General features: G+C 38.8%; 2 protein-coding genes across 3 annotated transcripts in view; both read left to right on the forward strand.

Moving 5' to 3' along the window:
• The window catches only part of LOC109194440 (uncharacterized), a 149648-nt gene extending 131843 nt beyond the window's left edge, over window positions 1-17805 (forward strand). Inside the window, exons 4-6 of one of the 2 annotated variants that reach the window (XM_025900355.1) lie at window positions 16758-16779; window positions 17279-17312; window positions 17420-17565. In XM_025900355.1, coding sequence (XP_025756140.1) covers window positions 16758-16779; window positions 17279-17312; window positions 17420-17510 — 147 coding nt within the window. In that variant the 3' untranslated portion in view covers window positions 17511-17565. Of the gene's footprint in view, window positions 1-16757; window positions 16780-17278; window positions 17313-17419 lie in introns of both variants that reach the window. The other variant, XM_025900356.1, reaches the window with a different exon arrangement.
• On the forward strand, window positions 1387-10662 carry LOC100710992 (NLR family CARD domain-containing protein 3-like). The gene is made up of 12 exons (XM_019347734.2): window positions 1387-1441; window positions 1623-1722; window positions 2834-2863; window positions 3068-3157; window positions 3421-3543; window positions 4569-4614; window positions 5000-5219; window positions 5317-7111; window positions 7202-7375; window positions 8034-8207; window positions 9956-10002; window positions 10081-10662. Exons 3-12 carry the CDS (start codon window positions 2856-2858, stop codon window positions 10509-10511), a joined length of 3108 nt encoding a protein of 1035 aa, XP_019203279.1. The 5' UTR covers window positions 1387-1441; window positions 1623-1722; window positions 2834-2855; the 3' UTR covers window positions 10512-10662.
• Window positions 17806-20475: the final 2670 nt, after the last annotated feature.

Genomic DNA, 20475 nt, shown 5'->3' on the forward strand with positions numbered 1-20475 from the left:
TAGCCCATTCCTCACTTGTGAGCAGCCACAATGCACAGCTGCAGGTCCTCACTGAGTTCCTTTGTCTTACCCATGAATGTCCACAGACCACCTGCAGAGAGCTGCTGTTTTTCACCTGTTGAGTTGATCAAAACAGCTATTTCCAATTAATCAGGGTAATTAGGATGCTTTAGAACAGCTTTGACTATTTGGAATGGTATGGAACTTTGGATTTTCCCAGAGACTGTGACAGTTTGTAAAGGGTATGAATAATTCTGGACATGATACTTTTTGCTCAAATGTAAATAAAAGCTGAGAAATATTTTTTTTTCCACAATGATGCGTCTTGTACATCATCTTATTATCTTTTGTGAGACGCCTGTGTCATTTCCAGTCAAAAAATAACTTGCTAGTTGAATAAAAGTAACTTTAAGTCAAAATTTGGCAGGGGTATGAATAATTATGGGCTTAACTGTATATATATATACCTTTCCATTTACGTGAAGAGAGAAAGACCATCTCTGAATCGAGGAGGGGGCCTAAGGGTACATCTTTCGCCATCTTACAACGCTGTGATTGCAGCCATTCCCCAACTCTCTGTGAATGGTACTCATGGCCATTGATCAGTTTTCTTTGATCAGTGGGTTTTGGTCAGAGATTGTTGATCAATGGTCATGGGAATTTGCATAATTATGATTAAGGAACTGACCCCACAGCCCATTGTTCCTTCAGTGGGCTGGTTTCAGTCATTATGCAAATGTACTGTTTATAAGGTTTGGGGAAACCTGCAGCTGAGACTGAAGAAGTCACTTGGACGAAACGTTTCTCCCACAAAACGCTACGTCCAGATGAACAGATTCAACTTTTGGAGATTTACTTTCCTGGATGGTTCAGAATGCATCAAGACGTAAGAAAAATCAAGTTACAGAAAGCGAATATAAAGACTCGTTTACACCAAAGAGTGGGGCTGTTACCGAGATGGTGAGCTCAGGTAGAGAGAAAGAAAACAGAAAAAGCGTCTGAGCCAATGACCTGAGATTGGACACGGAATTATTATTAATATTAATAAAGTTTCCAGTTTACCTACATTAACATTTCTAATTGTGTCAAAGAGACACATAAATATGAGCTCATATTAGTTCCTATTACAGAGGATCATATTTTTTCGTTTCAAGGTCAACACACACACACATAATTATTATTATTTTTTACTCCTGTTTTACTGCTGTCTTCAAACATTACTCATAAAACCAACCCTAATAATAACTGTCTGTTTCTTTGAAGTTGCTAAAAACTGAACTGAAGCTGAAGTGAACACAAACAGAGGAACAAACTGGCTGATGTAACCTGATCCAGGCAGCCGGGCGTGACAGCTGTGTTTGCATATGAAAATATACTCGGTTCTGTGTCCTGTAAGGACTGATGAAACAGGTACAGAGTGACAGAAGGACACAAAGCAAAAGTATGTATTTTATCTGTCATTTATTTTTACTGTAATTCTGTGTCTTCTATCCTGCTACAAATGAATTATTAGCTATGCAGGTATCTGGTGAATATGGTTAAATATTTCAGTCAGTGCACATCATCATGTGAAGCTAAAACCAAAACAGCTGATTTTATGGGATAATGTTGTCCTCTGAAAGGGGCTCGTTACCACAGAACCTTTGAGAACCTCTTTCCTGGACTGAGGAGGCTGAAGGTTTCCCACTGCAGGCAGAACAGTCTTTGTTGGAAGGACTACAGGTGAGATATGAACCATGAATTTGGTTTTTTACTGTTTTCAGACAATCAGATGATGGTTTTATGTGCTTTGACATGACCGTTAATGCCTCTGGGTGATGAGCTCTCTGTGTAGTTTATCATGTTTCTGATTCAGGCGGCTGGATCATTTCTGACTTTGTCAGGAAGCAGAGCCCTACAGTTCTTAACATAATTATTATTCAATTAAAATGTTTTACGCCATTTAGTAACTGCATAATTTATGTTTAGTTGCTCAAACCCTTTACTTGATAGATGAAATTCAGTAGCCAGGGGCAGGAAATTCAGCAAAACATCAGAACAAGGCAGATTTTAAACATTTTAACCAGTCTAACAGTGTAGGCGTGTCATCAGTACAATGAGCACCTGTATTCAAATCACTAACGTATAAGAGGAAAAACAAGGAAGTGAGCTACAAAAAAAAAACACACTAATGGTGGACATTTGGTGAGCTTTGAATTATTTGATTTCATTTGTTTTTGAAAAAAAATTAAAATGTTTTTATTCTTGTATTATTTTAAGATATTTCTTTAAATCCTGCAGTGGTTACACAAAGTCTAAGAATGAAAGAAAAGCTGAGACAGCTGAAGAAGAGCATGGTTTCTAAAATGTGTGTTATGTGATCTACGATGTGTAGCAGGAAAATACTTTTACTTAAATACAGACTCAAACTCCTGAAGCATAAAGTGGTGAAAGTAAGACAAGACCTTAGTAGAGATAGAACCGAATCAGATCTTATACCAGTGCAGACAGTAAACAGCTGCAGACAGACAGTGTTCAGGAAGATGATGAAAAAGTGAATCTTTGATCTGATTTATATCATGTAAATTTTTATGTTTTTGTTCTTTTTAATCTCCTGTTTAAAAAGTTTAATCATCACAATTATTGTTTGTTGACTCTTTGATTGCCAGACAACAAAGCTCACTTTATTTCAGATTTTTTTGACAAACAATGAAACCTTATTTATAATATAATATAATATAATATAAAAATATTATTATCCTTATACAGGTGAACACCTTCTCCCTATGAAATATCTCAATAAACAGAAAAAAAATAAAATCTGTGTTTTATTCTCACGTTTCTCTTCCATCAGGTGACTGCAGGTTTTTACCAACATGGAAAGGTATCACACTCTAAACCTCACATTATCTTCACTGCTAAAAGAACAAAAACGGAAATTATTTCATACATGTAGCTCTCTACAACAAACCTGCTCTCTCTTTTTGTTAATTCAGTTTAACCCTGCAAAGTTTTTCCAGCGTATGTTCCTGGAGATTAAAAAAGTGTATATGTATAACCCTGACTTATCCTTTTCCTCACTGCTCAGACCAGACTCTCCTGAGCCTGAGACCAGACTCAGCTCTCCACAGGAAGACCGTCCTGACTTTAAAAGCAGGAAACTGACTCCTGATGAGAGGTAAGAGTTAACAAAATGTTAAACGTATCTTAACTCTATGAGTAAACAGTGAGAAGGTTTGGTTTAGTCATTTATTATTTATTTTTTAGCTTTGTTCACAAAAAGGAGAAAAGACAGTTGGAAAAACAAACAGACTAAAGAGAACATTATGAAGAGCATCATACTTTTTAGCCTTACTGTGATATTATCACTGTGACTATCTCCAAGTTTATTCAGTACTTTTTGTGTCTGAAGGCTAAAAATGTAATTTCTCTGTTCACCAGGATCACTGAGGCACCAGATGCCCTTGAATCTAAACCTGGACCCAGCTGTGTGTCTTTGAAGAGTGATCAGTCAAAGGAGAACATTGTCAACTTTAAAGGAACTAAATCTACTGCTGCTGAAGAGTAAGACATTTCACATTTACCTTACAGCTCTGTGGTACATCTGGCCTCAGTTCTGACATTAAAGAGCTCCATAAGTGAGGCTGCTAATTTAAAAGAAAAAAAAAATCTATTTTAACAGTCCTGCATTCCCTGCACTGGGCATCACACTGATTATAATTTATGTGGTAATCAGCAGGAATGTGTCATCAGTCAGTTTGACTCTTTGATTTGGTAAATAAGAGTTTCAGTCTGATGTGGTTGCCAGTTATGCGTAGGAAAGTGAAATAATCTGCAGCTGTCTGTGTGCTGCTGGATGCCACGATATGAGCTGCTGGATTTCTCTAAATATTAAATGATTCTCATAATTCATAGTGACACACCATCCAATCACCATGACAATCATCAACAAAACTGATAAAGGACCACAGCAAATCTTTTTTTTAACCTTAATATTGACATTACGTTTTTCACCAGTGGTTCTTTTTTATATGACCTGCATGAAATAACAAGACAAAATGGATTAGGATGTAGTAAGATGATAATTTTGTTGTTCAGCATCTGAACACTGAACACCACAGATGTAGCCGAGTGTAGGCTAAGTGTCATGATATGATTTTGTTTATGTGTATTATAAGTTTTTTCCTCAGAAAAACTTCAGCTGCTGCTGTAAGAATCTCTTCCTTGCTGCTGGTATTTTTAAAGACACAAAGGTCAAATTTAAAATGAAACACTTCAACACGAATCTGACTTCTTTAATGTGATGATGCAATGAGCAGGAAATATGCATAATATGGTCATTACAAGAACACTGGTACAGAACCATCACTGACCTGTTAGTTTTGGACCAGTGGAGTCCAAAAAACAAATAAATAAATAAGTCTATAAATTAACATAATAGTTTTTTTTACAGCACAGTAGTGCTTGTTTTAATCAGGGTGATCATCTAACAGTAGAAGAAGAAATCTTGTATGGCTTGTATTTATTATTAATCTTTGGCTTGTATTTATCTGCAAAATGGATCTAATGTCTTCATGATGTCTCCACAGAGCTGATCAGGAGCAGCATCAAACTGATCTGGACTCAGTATTTAAGGTTTGTACATGTACATCATCATAAAATAATGGCAAAATTCCATAAATAACTCAACAGTGAATTATTATTTTTTTTTTATTTGTAAAACACTTTTCAAAAGAAAGTTTCAGCATAACTTTATAACACGACCTTAAAATAAGGTGCAAGTACCCTGTACTTACGTGGAATTTGCAGGAAATTATAGGGCAGATAACATGTAAGATTGGAAAATTTACAATGAAATAACCCAGTACTTAATTTAATACAATACTTAGTTTAATTTATGTTATTATTTTATTATTTCCTTTGTTAAATTGAAATCACACACAAAACAAATCTGTGAAAAATTATTTTTACAATAAAGATCTGATTTTCATGAATTCAGTTTGTATCATTTATTTTCCAGATGCTGGAGGAAAACATTATCACTTTTGTGAAGAACGAGCTAAAGAAGCTGCAGAATGATCTGAATCCAGATTATTCAGAGTATCAGAGGGATGAAGAGGAGGTGTTGGACAGTGAGGAAGAGAAGCAGAGAAGGAGCAGCAGAGAGGCATTTCTGAAACTTGCAGTTAACTTCCTGAGAATAATGAAACAGGAGCAGCTGGCTGACTGTCTGCAGAGCAGTGAGAGGATTTCTCTTCATAAATTCAGTCTTTACAGGAATGAAATTGTCATATTCTCTATAATCATAACACTCATGTTTCTGGTGCTTTCCTGTAGAAAATCCTGATCCACTTTGTGAGAAAACATTTAAATGCAACCTAAAGAAGAAGTTCCAGTGTGTCTCTGAGGGGATCGCTAAACCAGGAACCCGAACCACTCTAAATGAGATCTACACAGAGCTCTGCATCACAGAGGGAGGGACCGGAGAGGTCAACACTGAACATGAGGTCAGACAGATTGAAACGTTTTCCTGGAAACCAGACAGACCAGAAACAACAATCAGGTGTGAAGACATCTTTAAAGCTTCGACTGAAAGAGACAAACCAATCAGAACAGTTCTGACCAAAGGAGTGGCTGGCATCGGGAAAACACTCCTGACACAAAAGTTCACTTTGGACTGGGCTGAAGACAAGACCAACCAGGACATCCAGTTCATGTTTCCATTCACATTCAGAGAGCTGAATTTACTGAAGGATAAAAAGTTCAGCTTAGTGGGATTTATTCATCACTTCTTCACTGAAATCAAAGAAGCAGGAATCTGTAACTTTAAAAAGTTCAAAGTTGTGTTCATCTTTGATGGTCTGGATGAGTGTCGACTTCCTCTGAACTTCCACATCACTGAGATCCTCACTGATGTTACAGAGTCCACATCAGTGGATGTGCTGCTGACAAACCTCATCAGGGGAAAGTTGCTTCCTTCTGCTCACATCTGGATAACCACACGACCTGCAGCAGCCAATCAGATCCCTGCTGAGTATATAGACATGGTTACAGAGGTCAGAGGGTTCACTGACCCAAAGAAGGAAGAGTATTTCAGGAAGAGACTCAGAGACAAGGAAGAGGCCAACACCATAATCTCTCACATCAAGACATCACGAAGCCTCCACATCATGTGTCACATCCCAATCTTCTGCTGGATCACTGCTACAGTTCTAGAGAGTTTGTTAAAAACCAAACAGGATGGAGGAAAGCTGCCCAAGACACTGACTGAGATGTACATTCACTTCCTGATGGTTCAGACCAAAGTGAAGAACATCAAGTATGATGGAGGAGCTGAGACAGATCCTCTCTGGAGTCCAGAGAGTAAGATAATGATTGAAGCACTGGGGAAACTGGCTTTTGAGCAGCTGCAGAAAGGAAACCTGATCTTCTATGAATCAGACCTGACAGAGTGTGGCATGAATGTCAGAGAGGCCTCAGTGTGCTCAGGAGTGTTCACACAGGTCTTTAAAGAGGAGAGAGGACTGTACCAAGAGAAGATGTTCTGCTTTGTCCATCTGAGCATTCAGGAGTTTTTAGCTGCTCTTTATGTGCATCTGACATTCACCAACTCTGGTGTCAACCTGCTGAAAGAAGAAGAAACAGCCTCAGTGCAGACTGGAGAATCTTCAGTAAGACAGTTCTACCAGAGTGCTGTGAACGAGGCTTTGAAGAGTTCAAATGGACACTGGGACTTGTTTCTTCGCTTCCTCCTTGGTCTTTCACTGCAGACCAATCAGAAACCCATACAAGGCCTGCTCACACAAACAGGAATCAGCTCAAAGATAAATCAGGAAGCAGTCAAGTACATTACAGAAACAATGAATGACACTCTCTCTTCAGAGAAAAGCATCAATCTGCTCCACTGTCTGAATGAATTGAATGACAACTCTATAGTGAAGGAGGTCCAGCATCACTTGAGTTTAGGACAACTGTCTAAAGTTAATCTCTCTCCTGCTCAGTGGTCAGCTCTGGTCTTCATCTTACTGTCATCAGAAACAGGTGTGGATGAGTTTGACTTGAGGAAATATTCAGCTTCAGAAGAGGCTCTTCTGCAGCTGCTGCCAGTGGTCAAAGCCTGTAAGAAAGCCCAGTAAGTATCCAGTTTAATCCTGGCAAGAGATTGCTTTAAAGTGTTTATTTAAAGATTTTGAAAAGTTCACTAATATACATACGTTTCTAGGTTAAGCGGCTGTAAGCTCACAGAGAGAAGCTGTGAAGCTCTTTCCTTAATTTTAAGTTCTCAGTCCTCCAGACTGAGAGAGCTGGACATGAGTAACAACAACCTCCAGGACTCAGGAGTGAAGCTGCTTTGTGTTGGACTTGGGAGTCCACACTGTATGCTGGAAACTCTCAGGTTAGCTGACTCTTTGTGTCAGGAGATTTGGATATTTCACAACAACTGTCATTATTTTATAGATTTAAGATGTTGTTTCTGTTCTGGTGTAAGCTCTGAAAGAGAACAGTAGAGTAGAAGTGAAACACACACACTTCATAAATCAGAAAAATGTGACTTCATTTATGATTGTCCATCATAGCAAAAAAGACAGAAAGTCAATTTTTGTTCTTTTTAAAACTGAGTGAAGAAAAGCCAGTTTGTTTGTTTTTGTAACAACTTCATCTGAAATCAGAATCTAACCCCTAATCTTAACCACAACCTCAGTTGTATCAGATAGTGTTTTCCAAATCAATTGATGATGAGAAAGTAAAATAAATGCACATGTGTAGATTTATTCGAAATGGTTCTCATGTTTTTCGAATGTGTAACATACAGACGATTTGTCACATAGCATCGGTATGTTACGTTTTTGGATGAGAGCGTGTCCATCATAGTAAAAAAGACAGAAAGTAATTATGTTTTTTATTGTTTTTTTAAATTTGAGTACAGAAAAGCCAGTTTGTTTGTTGTTTTAACAACTTTAACTGAAATCAGAATCTGTTCATTCGACTGCATGAACATCAGCAAATTCAGAGCAGTTCCTTACAATGATGTGACATGTTGTATGTGTTTGAAGGCTGTCAGGCTGTCAGATCACAGAAACAGGCTTCACCTCTCTGGCCAAAGCTCTGCGCTCCAATCCCTCCTATTTGAAAGAGCTGGACTTGAGCTATAATCACCCAGAAGACTCAGGAATGAAGCTTTTGTCTGCTCTAAAGGAGGATCCACATGTGAAACTGGACATACTCTGGTAGGAAAACAGCAAATAAAGCTAAAAATATATATATATTTTCTCCAGCATATTGTAAGGTAACCACTGACCCGATTGCCAGTAAAACAGTCTGTATGTCCACTTAAATGGGCAACTGTGTGGGTGAATGACTCAAAAACAATCACAGTTAAAACTCAAGGATGGATACACAGCTTGAAGGAGAATGTAACAAACAGATAAGAATTGGACCCTCGATACTGATGTTTCAAGACTGTGTCAATCAAAACACCAACATCACATGGCCATTGCTAAGTGAGGTTTTGATGTGTTTAACCCCAGATCTGACAGGTGCCTTTGTGATGGTTCTGGGTCTGTGATCCAGGATTTATAGTTTAATTTTGCTGCTTCCTGCTGTGTTCACTATGTCCTCACTTCATGCTCCACACAGTCACAGCCTTACCTCCCTGTTTTTAGTCAGGTGAGACACCAGGATTCCCATTTTCATGAACAAGTCATCTGTGCAGGAACATGTTATTTTTAATTGTGATTGGGAAGAATAATATATGCTCTCAGTTCAATCAAGTACTCAGATTCAAAGTGTAATTAAATAAATATTGACTTAATTGGAATGTTTGCTGCCATAACCTCCTGAGAATCAAGAAAAAAATTATCTTCTCATTGAACTTTTTATTGTTTTCTGCATGCAGGACTCAGTAGCTCTATTGAGGCTGGAAACAAAACAAAAAACAAAAACAATAACAGGAACAACTTGACTTGATACCAAACAAGCTAACAGAGATTACATGCACTAAGAGGGAGGGGGCAACAACGAGCACAGTGAAACACAGACAATATATACACAGGAATTCAAGCTGGACACACATGTTCTCTCAATGAACTCACCACACACTTAGACAGTTGAATTTGAACACACAATATCCTCATCATATTTACATGGTGATGAATGACCCACAAAGACTTTCACTCCTGCTCCGTTATTCCCACTGACACTTCTGGTGGAAACATCTCATAAACAACAGGAGAAAGACTCAGACTGAGTTTAGAGGTTGCACAGGATGACATGTTCGCTCAGATTTAGAAAGGTATTGGTCAATATGAAAATTATGTTGTGACTGGTCAGAATTAGCTCACAAAAGTTAATAAATGTTTTTAAACAATTATTTTTGAATAAACTGAAAATAAAAGCTAATTCTTCACCAGCTTCTAGCTTTGTTTGACGGTTTGGAGAACAGACTGGATGTCACAAACTCCCAGAAACCTTTAAAGCCAATTAGACTTTGAAGGTATTCCCGACCAATGCTGGGGCAACAACGACAAAGACAGAAACGGATTCAGACTCAAAAAGTCTAAAGCCTTTGTTATTATCAGAATGAACGCAGCAGTCTTTTCTGAATATATTTTGTTCTATATATTTATTTGGGTTTTTTTGAACTGAATAACTAAGCAACTGAAATATCCTCACGTGTTAACAGAAAGAGAAAATAGTATTTGAAGCACAGTGTTCATTGTAGTGACAGAAACACAGGGAGGCAGAAGATAAAGCAGACTGAAGGTTGTATTTAGGTAATTTAAGAACCTGGTATGGATGATGATTTATTTTTTTAAATTGTGCTTTGATACATCAAACCTTAGAACCGTAGAAAGTGTATTATCTGTTTGACTTTATTAGGAGATAAAATAAAACACAAGGTTATTTCTCTAGAAAAGATGAATGAGAGAATACAAAGGCCATGTCTGCACACTAAAAGATAATGTGCTCATTTCAGTGTGGAGCCTCAAGGAGTCCAGTGGATGAGACCAGGTCTAAAGAAATGTAAGTGTGTTTTTGATTTATGAGCTGCATTCACACCATTTTGTACTGTCCTACATGTTTTGTCACGTTTCCCTTTAGATTTCTGTGACCTGACGCTGGATCCAAACACAGCACACAGAAACCTCAAACTGTCTAAAAACAACAAGGAGGTGACACATGTGGAAGAAGATCAGCTGTATCCTGGTGATGATCTTAGGTTTGATCAGTGGCCTCAGCTGCTGTGTACCAACAGTCTGAGTGGTCGCTGTTACTGGGAGGTTGAGTGGAGAGGAGAGGTTCATGTTGCTGTAGCTTATGGAGGAATCAGACGGAAAGGAGAAGAGGATGAAAGCAGGTTTGGAAGGACTTATCAATCCTGGAGTCTCTACTGCAGTGATAAAAGGGGTTACTATGGAAATCATGATTACATAGGAAGAGCGATCCCTCTTCTCCCCTCAGCGCTCTCTCACAAAGTAGCAGTGTATGTGGACTGTTCTGCAGGAACTGTCCTTCTACAGTGTCTCCTCTGACAAACTGAGCCACCTGCACACATTCAACACCACCTTCACTGAACCTGTATATGCTGAGTTTAGAGTGAAGCCTGACTCTAATATCCGCCTCTGTGTTGACTCAGAATAATGAACTTATTGTGCAGAGAAATATTCTCACATTGGTGTTTCATACTTTTTTTCACTTAGTATATCAGGTATACTGTCTCATACAGGTATTAATTTGGTTTTCAGTCCAGAATTGTTGGATTAGACTGATTCTCTTGAAAAAAAAAATCTTTTATCATCTTATTGTCTTTGGTTGAGTAGATTTATCAGATATACTTAAAATTTCTTGTTCAAATTAAAAGTATCATACATTTTATATTTGACTAACCCAGTCCGCAGTTGACATAACTGGGTGGAGTAAATACGTTTAATTTCTTAGAGTGAGTAGAGCTTGTTTTGGTTGAGTACATTTTATTTAGTCTCATCAATTTAAGTCAACATAATGTTAATTAGATCAACATCACGATATTCAGCTAATACAACATAATTTGTTTGACTTGCATTTAATTATCCAAATGTTATCAGATGTACCTAAAATACCTAAAATGTCTTGTTCAAATTAATCATATATTTTATATTTCACCAACCCCGTTGTGTGGAACCAGTTGACATAAATGGGTGGAGTAAATACAACATATTAATTCTTAGAGTGTATTTAAAAGTGACTGTTTGGATTCATTTAACCAAAAATGATTAAAATCTGTAAATAAATGCAAAATGCATCTTTGAAAATGAGAGTCGGATAAAAATAATAATCTGAAATGTTAAGGATTGAAGAAAGAGGAAAGTACACAGGAGTGTTTTAATCTGTTTGAATTGGTCCAGTGAGTTCACAGCGCCTCCAGCAGGTGGATTCTAGTATTGTTTGTTTTTAAAGCTGTAAACAGTTTTTTTCTCTGCTGTCAGTGTCTGTTTGGAGCCAAGTTACTAGTGGTGCAACGGATCAAAAATCTCACTGTTCGGATCGGATCACGGTTTTAAAGTCACAGATCGGATCAATTTTCGGATCAGCAAAAATAGAAAAAAAAAAGACAAAAATTCCACTCGCCTTTTACTTATTTAAGTATTTTTTGCCTATTAAAAAAAATTCAACCGAAGACTCATTCCACACACTTATATAAAAACAAGTGAAGGTGCATATGGACATTATGGACCATGCTGGGCAGCCTCTGCATCCTCTGCACACGGCCATAAACAACCAGAGGAGTCTGTTCAGTGACAGGTTGCTTCTCCCAAAGTCAAGGACCAGCAGACTTAAAAAGTCCTTTGTCCCACACGCCATCAAACTGTTTAACTCCTCGCTGGAGGGGAAGCGGGGACAGAGGAGGGGGAAACAAGTAGCTGTAGTGCCAGTGTAATAGACTCACAATACTTGAAATGTGCCTTTCCCTTATATTCTTATTCCTATTTATTCTATTTATCCCTTTTGTATTCTCTGTATTTATAAATGTGTATATATGGTATATTTCTGCTCACATTCTGTAACTTCTGTCGGTGCTGTGCTACTGGAAACTGAATTTCAGTTTGAACCCACCCGAGGGATAAATAAAGTTTCATCTAATCTACTGTAATCTACAGGGCTTTGTATCTACCACTCCGCTGTGATATAACGAGCAGTCATGGTCACGTGGCTTTCCGTTGCCCTGGAGCTCCACCCATTTGTAGTTAGAGCAACAGAAGATGTCTGGGACAGTTCAGCCATAACTTTAAACTTCTCCTGCTCATACATGCTTGGTTTATCTTGTCACTGAAGTGGACGCGCAACAAGATATCATAGCGTGGCTCAAGCACGTTCATCACAGTTTAAACTCCTTGTTTTGCACAACAGACGACGGCCTTCCGTCTGCAGCTAAACACACCATTAGCTTGAGGCTATGTCCACACGTACCCGGGTATTTTTGAAAACGCAGATTTTTCTATGCGTTTGCACCTTTCGTCCACACGTAAACGGCGTTTTCGGTCACTGAAAACGGAGATTTCTAAAAACTCCGGCCAGGGTGGATATTTTCTAAAACTCCGTTTTTGCATTTACGTGTGGACGAGAAACACGGAGAAAACGCAATGTCAAAGGTGTGTGCCTTTTTTGACGTCACAGTGTGCGCCACGTTGTTGTTTTGGTGAAATGAATTTCTACAGTACTGTTACTGTTAATTGTACTCTCTGCAGTGTTTAAATGCTAACATATACACACACACAGTTACTGTCCCTCCACACATACAACTCGGTTCTGCTTCTATGCCCCAACTTTGTTTACTATTTCCCACGGAGGCTTCTAGACTTCTGATTGGCCAACATTTTTACACGGTTAGGAATATAGCGCCACCTGCTGCTTTGGCATGTTCCTAGCAGCGTTTTCCTTCATTTCTGCCTTTACATGTGGACGGGATTATTTTTTTAAAACGAAAACGGAAAATCTCCTCTAAAGTAAGCCTGCTCCCAAGCAGGTTTACGCTTACGGATCTGTTGCTATGACAGCAAGCTCCGAGCTTCGGGGGATGTTCTTCGTACCTCGCTTACTACATCCAAGATCAAATGACACATCCAAGATCAAATCATCGCGCTAACTTTGAGCTCGCTAATCCGGTTCTCCGAACGCACCTGTTGTTGACGATTAGTACAGCTGGATGAAGTAATCTGAGATCACTGGGTGGCTTAAAAGGGGCTACGCATCGATAGTAGAAACATTGATCGGCAACCCTGTGATTGGTCGGCGAAGATGTGGAAGGAGCGCACTCAGTGTATTACGGCAGCAGAGCAAGAACTCTTGATTGTGGGATATCAGGAGTTTCAGAGTTTAATTAAAACGCAGGAGAACACTGCAAAGGCTGCAAAAGCAAGGAGAGAGGGCTGGCAGAAAGTTGCTGACAAATTACACTCGTAAGTGATCCATGATATTACATTATATCATGTGATATTATATTATACCACATTATATTATATTACATTATATCCTCTTCCACATTAGAGCCACAACAGGACCCACTAGAACATGGGAACAAGTAAAAGTGAAATATAGGAATATTCTACAGTATGGTAATATTTATCACTTATATTGCTTTTAGTCTATGACAAGAGACCCTGAAATAATCTGTTTGTTTGTTCATAACAGCAACCCAGAAAAGGGCAGAGCACATAAAGACAGGTGGTGGTCCTGCACCCCCTCGTCACACCCCTTTACGTACTGTGCCATTTATTGACATTGTGGGGTTTTTTGTGTGTAGTTTGACATAACACTCCATCACTTGTACCTGTTCCCATGCAAGGGGTGACTGAAGCATGCACAGTAAGTCGGGAGATATATATATATCGAGAGAGAGGGAGAGAGAGAGAAAAGTAAATAATACCCTCACGGGAGAATCGATATCTCTCTATGAGCACACTGTCGCGCTGAGCTAAAGGATCCCGTCTATCCCGCAATCTACGCTGAATTCTGTAAACCCTCCTTATCAATCTTGCACCTTCCGCAATGGGTTGCTCGCGTACAAACGGACAGGACATGGCTGCAACAGACTTCCCAACTCCACCTTCGCTTTTGTAGCGTGGTCTCTGATCTTGATTGCACGTAGTAATTTACTATTACTACTCTAAAATATGAATTACATCTGGAATGATCAAATACATATAATAGAATGATTAATAATACATTTCCCTTTTTTTCTGAAATGACCTGTATGTATCTGTATGAAAGCAATAAAGCATCAAATACTGCATTATCTTTAGTTACATTGATAATATTTATTTATGGTGAAACAGTAGCGAAATATCGCTGTTCCTTTCGTATAAATGCAGCGGACATACCTGAGTGGCCGCGATCTAATCCTGTTTACATAAAGTAAACCTGCTCCCGAGCAGGCTTACTCTTGCGGCTCTGTTGCTATGACAGCAAGTCCCAGATGAGCTTCGGAGAACCGAACGATCCAAGATCACGCGAAATCGTCAACATTCAAATCCGGCTAACTTACTTAGCGAGGTACGAAGAACGGACCCCAGATCTCTGAACACGAGGCAGAGTTCATGTCACAGCCAATACTGCAGCAGCAACAAAGTGAGCCACAAAAGACAAGAGCTGTTTCTCAATACCAAGCACTCCAAGTTTGTTCTTCCTTAGTTGCTAATTCAAACTTGGCAAGTTAACTTGAGTGCCCAGACTTCTGAGCATGGGAGGACACACACACTCTCACTGTGATTAATATATAAATTATTAGAATTAAATTAAATTGTTAGAGGCCACATAAATAAAAATATATATTACTGATTTTTTAAGTGAAAATGTGGGGTTAACAGTTGTTTGTAGACAAAACTCTTGGCTTATATAAAGTCTACTAAATGACTTGTGTAGATGAGTTAGTGAAATTCTACTTCAGAATTGGTATTTATTATTTTTTTTTTCTGTTTTAGCACATAAGCAGTGTGGTGAGAGTTATAAGGCCACTGTGGTGGTGCAGAAATCTGCATTTGGTCAGAAGGGAACAAACACACAAACTTTCTGGTTTTAACATGTATATGTTAGTCCCCGTAGGGAATTTACTCCTCTGCATTTAACCCATTCACCCAGTGAAGCGCCAAGGGAACAGTGTGCTCAGGGGTACCCTACCGCAGTGTACCCTGCAGTGTGCTCAGGGTACCCCTGAGTGTGCTCTGCTCCCTGGGTAGCCGTTCAGTGGACTAGAACCCCCGACCTTGCCATCATGGGACAACTAATCTACCTACTGAGCTATACCTGCCCGTTTTGTTTTGTATAAAATGAAATGTCTGGCAATGGACAGAAGCAAGGATATTGATGTTTACACCCTTGTGCAATGAAGAGGATGCATGTTGTATCACTGAGCCATTTTGTGAGGGTATAGCTGCTGTGGCGTTTGTCTGGCTTGAAATATCAGCTGCAATTTCCACATTACGACTTTTCTCAAAATACTATTTTGAGGTAAATCTCAAAATGGACACAATTTTTTTTCTTTTCATTAATGTGACCTTAGTACTCTATTGTACCACTAATTACCCAACTTGTTTTGGAGGATTTCTCCAAAACATGTATTGATCAAAGATATTTATGGTCTGGTATAATAAGTGGTTGTGCAGGACTTGTCTGTGTCACCGTTTCACAGAATATGATCGAGACGTGACAATAGCCAAATTGTCCAGCAGGTGCCACTGTGGAGATGGTTTCAGATTGTTTGGAATCATCAATACAAGCACAAATGCTTCAAATGTTTCACAAAGTCTCACTTTGCTCATCACTAGTATTGTGACAACTTCAGAGGAGGTCCGTATCTTAGCGATGTCATAGTTGAAAGGTGAACTTCATTCATGTTTGCCACAGAAAATCCACACTTACTCCTAACTAAGGGTTTAAATGCACAAAGGGCAAAAATAAGACAAAAATAAGATAGGAAACAGACACTGAGACAGAGACTAAGATGGAAAAACTTGACAGGGACAAAAGGAAAACAAACATGAAAATGAAACTGACTAAACATTTCAGACACAGGGTTCATAAGAACAACAGGCACATTTTTACTCAAAGTTCCCAGATACATTTATTAGACACTATTGTGTCTAACATTTTGTCAGGTTGAAGGAACCTTTTTGTATTTTACAAAAAATTCAGTGCAAAGTGTTTCACATGTAAAACCCAACATGGGAAATAGACTATGTGCACGTTAGCATATGCTGCTTCCAGTGTGGAAACTCCTGTGGGGAGCTTTGTCCTATTCGCTCCTTGTTTACGGTCCAAAACAAGTTAAGCAAATTGATAAATCAAGTGGCAATTTACATTTCTATAGATGTCTTGGGCATTTACCAAATATATCTGTAAATGATGTTCATTGACTTGTCGATATTTTTTCCCTCGTGCCTTAGAGCAAAAGAGAAAAGGGATTCAAATTTTATATTTCTCAGTATCTGTGAACAGCGGTCCCTCGTTTATCATGGGTGTTATGTTTTAAAAATAACCAGCGATAAGTGAAATCAAGTAGCCAATTCGACATCGTCGATACACAGTACTGCACTTCAGAGTCACACTGCCAGCGATAGATGCAGCGATTCTGTACTGTAAAGGAAAGACGTCACGGAGGAGATCTATTCTTCAGCTATAGTTTGAATGCTGAACATTTGCCTGTTTAAATCATAAGACCAGTCACTATACAGAGAATATCACGAAATGTACAAAACCTTTGACCTCATGTGTTGATGACTCTTCACCTCTGTCTCCTCTCACAGGGAGAAGATGATCTGCAGGATCCTGCTTGTTAGAGTGAATTGTTAATGTTTGTCATTTCTATGCTTGCCAACTCTGTTTAAAGGGATTCCACTGTCCTTCCCCCCAGATTCTCGAGGTTCTGGTTGGGGGGGGGGGGCTGTAATGTTTTATTGCAGATACATCCTATCTGGAAGATCTACTTCTTTTGATGTAAGCTTCCTGCGTTTATGACCCTTTGGTCGGCAGGAGGTCTCACACACACACACACACACACACACACACACACACACACACACACATTCCTACTTACATATAGAAGTACACACATATACATACAAAGCCTTGTCTTAGAACTATGTGGGCGTTACTTCTTGTGTGAACTGTCTCAATAAAAGGCAGCAGGAGGAGGCCATCGTCGGGGTCATTGTCGTGCTGGACACAGATGAGGCCTCCCGGGCGCAAGTAATTAATTGATCGACTGTTTTCTTTCATGATGAATAAGTCTCTAGAACTACCTGGGTTTGTGGGAACAGACCCAACACTGCTGCTCATCATCCTCACCTCATGTGTCTCTGGTTAGTTTACAGCTTCACTTTATGAACTCCAAATAAAGCTCAACAACAGATTTGTTCCAGTTCTCAGTGTGTCTGCTCCTCTCTTTCCCTCTCTGTCTCCTCAACAGGATCATTTGTAGTCAATGTGACACAGACCTCCTATCAGGCAGAGGAGAACCACAACATCACACTGGAGTGGACGTTCACCACCAAACCTGACAGATCCACAAAAACTCTCAACATCCTCTGTGAACTGATAACTGATAAAGTCTCAGTCCTGTATCAGGTTCTTGAAGGTGTTGACGTGTCAGAGTCTCAGGATGAAAAGTTTTCAGGACGAGTCCAGAGTGACAAAGACGCCCTCAGAGAAGGACGAATCAGATTTCAACTGTCCAGACTCAGGACTGATGACTCGGGTCGATACAAGTGTAAAGTGAAGACAGATTATGGTTTCAGCTCTGACGACTGTCAACTCAATGTCACCGGTAAGCTGATTTAATATTAGTTAATTAATTACCTTTTTTTTTTTTGCAATAGCGCTCATTGTGTTGCTAAAATTGACTCGTTGGCTTCTGTAAACTGTTTGTGCTGGAATTTTCATTTATGACTCAAATACAATATGTGTATTGCAAATATCCATTTTGGACTTGAACAACTGGCAACAAATATTTTTTTGTCTTTTACAGCAGCTGCAGATGAACTCAAATCTAAGAGACCAACTTTAAAATCACAATAAAACAATGTCTTAATTGGAGTGACAGAAGTTGGTGTGGCGGTAGTTTTAATCATTGTGTGTACATCTCTGTAATTCATGTTGAAAAAAAAAAGAATTCACCGTAACCTCTATGCTGATGTAGAGATGTTGAGTGTCTCAGAAAAACAAACTGGGACTGACAGGATTCTCTGTGCAGGACCAATTTTGGATCAGAGCGAATCATCAGTCACACAAACAAAAGACTCTGAGCTGCTTTAGGTACAGAAAGTGATGTGTGCTGTGTAACATGACTTATGTTAAATCGGGCTCGTATTATCCTGGGATTGAATTCACAGCTGTAATGAGTAAAGGGGGGACAGTTTTTGCCACCAAAATCCACCTGTGCTGCACACTAATATTACTGGTGTGTGCCCGTGTCTGCGTGTGTGTCCACATATGCCTGTGCAGATGGAGGCAATACAGTTAAGCTGAAAAAGTATTCGATCAACAAATGACTTAAACAATGACGTCTAACCCAAGAGCAAGCGAAAGTCACGACAAGAAATCACAAGGCCTGGAAGTGCATCGTTGACCAAGATGGAAACCCTGTGGTACCCGCGGCGACGTCTTGGCCTCGTGGACGACCTCCGTTTGGCAGCTAAGGACAAAAGAAGACGAAAGAAAGAATCATTAATGTGTCTGAAGGGAGAGTTTATTTCTTACCCTTCTGATTACTGATGGATGTTGTAGTACAGAGTACTGCCTTTTCTAATCTTTCTGTTAAAAAAAGTTTACATATTGTAAATACATATTCATTTTTATGGGTTTGAATTTTTCTGAATTTTCTGTTTATAAGTCTATTTTTAAACTGTGTATGTTCCCAGGTTCCAAATACTGTGTCACAAATAACTATAATGAAGGGAACTGACTGAGAAACCATCATAAAGTTTTCTTTGAGACTGTGTGAATAAAAGACACTAACACTAAAACACAGATTTCAGAAAGTATTAAAACAGAGAAATGTAGTGTTGTTGTGTTGAGTGTCATACTTTTCCATGTTGTACATGAAAAAGTTTTAAAATACATGGAAATGTATTTTAAAACAAGACAACAAAATAGTTTTTCATGTTACTAGGAATAACTTTGCATGTATGTATATTTATGAGAGAAGAAAAAAAATGGGTAAAAACATATTTTGGGACAAAACCATAATATTTAAAAAAAAGTAGAAATTTAAAAAATGAACCGAAAAAAAGTAAATAAGGAAAAAAATGTCTGACTGTGTGCTCAGTTTTATTTAATCGAGTGAACAACACAGCAGCCTTTATATAGCAAGGTTAGAGCACCACCATCTGGTCGGGGTTTGGGTTAGTGTAGCTGGAAGTAAATATTTATGTTCACCACCAAACCTGACACATTTATCCTCCTGAGAAGCAGCATTTATGTCCTCTGTAACATTTGTTTTAAGTCTATATCGTTTGACTTATTTTAGTCCTCATGTACTAAATAGAGGACGTCCTGGGATTTCCACTGATATCTTGTGTGTTTAGGTGGCATCTTTTAGCTTCAAATGAAAAGGAAATAATAAAAATAGTTCATTTTTTTCTCAGACTTAGTTTGACAAAAGAGCTGAAACCATAATCAGTCTTCATCTCACACAGGTCCAGTCCCGAGTCATCAGTCCTGAGTCTGAACAGTTGAAGTCTGATTCGTCCTTCCTGAGACTCTGACACCTCAACACCTTCATGAACATGATAGGTGTTGAGGTGAATACATTGTGTTAAATGAAACCAGATTTCTGCCCAAACAAATTGTCATGGACATAATACAGGGCAGAGATTTTTTGATCAGTTATCTCTCCACAGAAGATAAAAATATAATTCCAGGATCTGTCAGGTTTGGTTGTGAGCGCCCACTCCAGTGTAATGTGTGTAATGTTTTAGTCTCTAACACAGGCAGGCCCAATAGAACAGGAGAAACAGTGGATTTAAACACCTGTTGTTGAAAACTCGAAACAGATTTTGGCACAACATGGAGAATCCACTGTGTGATCATGTAGTTCAAAGTTCAGGCTGGAACTGAAACAACAACAAAAGTGAAACTGCAGGAACAGACATGAGATTCCACCGACTGCCTGAACAGAGATGCAAAACACGTGTTCAACTCGACTGCAGGATTTAACTTCAGGACTTCTCTGACAAATTTAAGGTTCCTCCTGAGTGCTGTGCACCATCTAGTGGCATCTTTGAATATTGCAACGGTGTAAGGAGTGCAGTGAAAGTAGCACTGAATCAGTTTTTAACAAAAAATGGAAATATATAAAAAAAAAAATAAGGGTTGCTGACGTCTCATGACTCATTTCCATTATGAACTATTCTGACTCTTAACCCCTAACTTATTTATTCTTTGAATTTGTTTTTACTTTATTTGGCCAGGTTTGTGCACACAGACACACACAAACAGTGAGCACACAATAAGTAAGAAAAATCA

This window comes from Oreochromis niloticus, linkage group LG18 (genome assembly GCF_001858045.2).
Source record: "Oreochromis niloticus isolate F11D_XX linkage group LG18, O_niloticus_UMD_NMBU, whole genome shotgun sequence".
Classification (NCBI taxonomy): Eukaryota; Metazoa; Chordata; class Actinopteri; order Cichliformes; family Cichlidae; genus Oreochromis; species Oreochromis niloticus.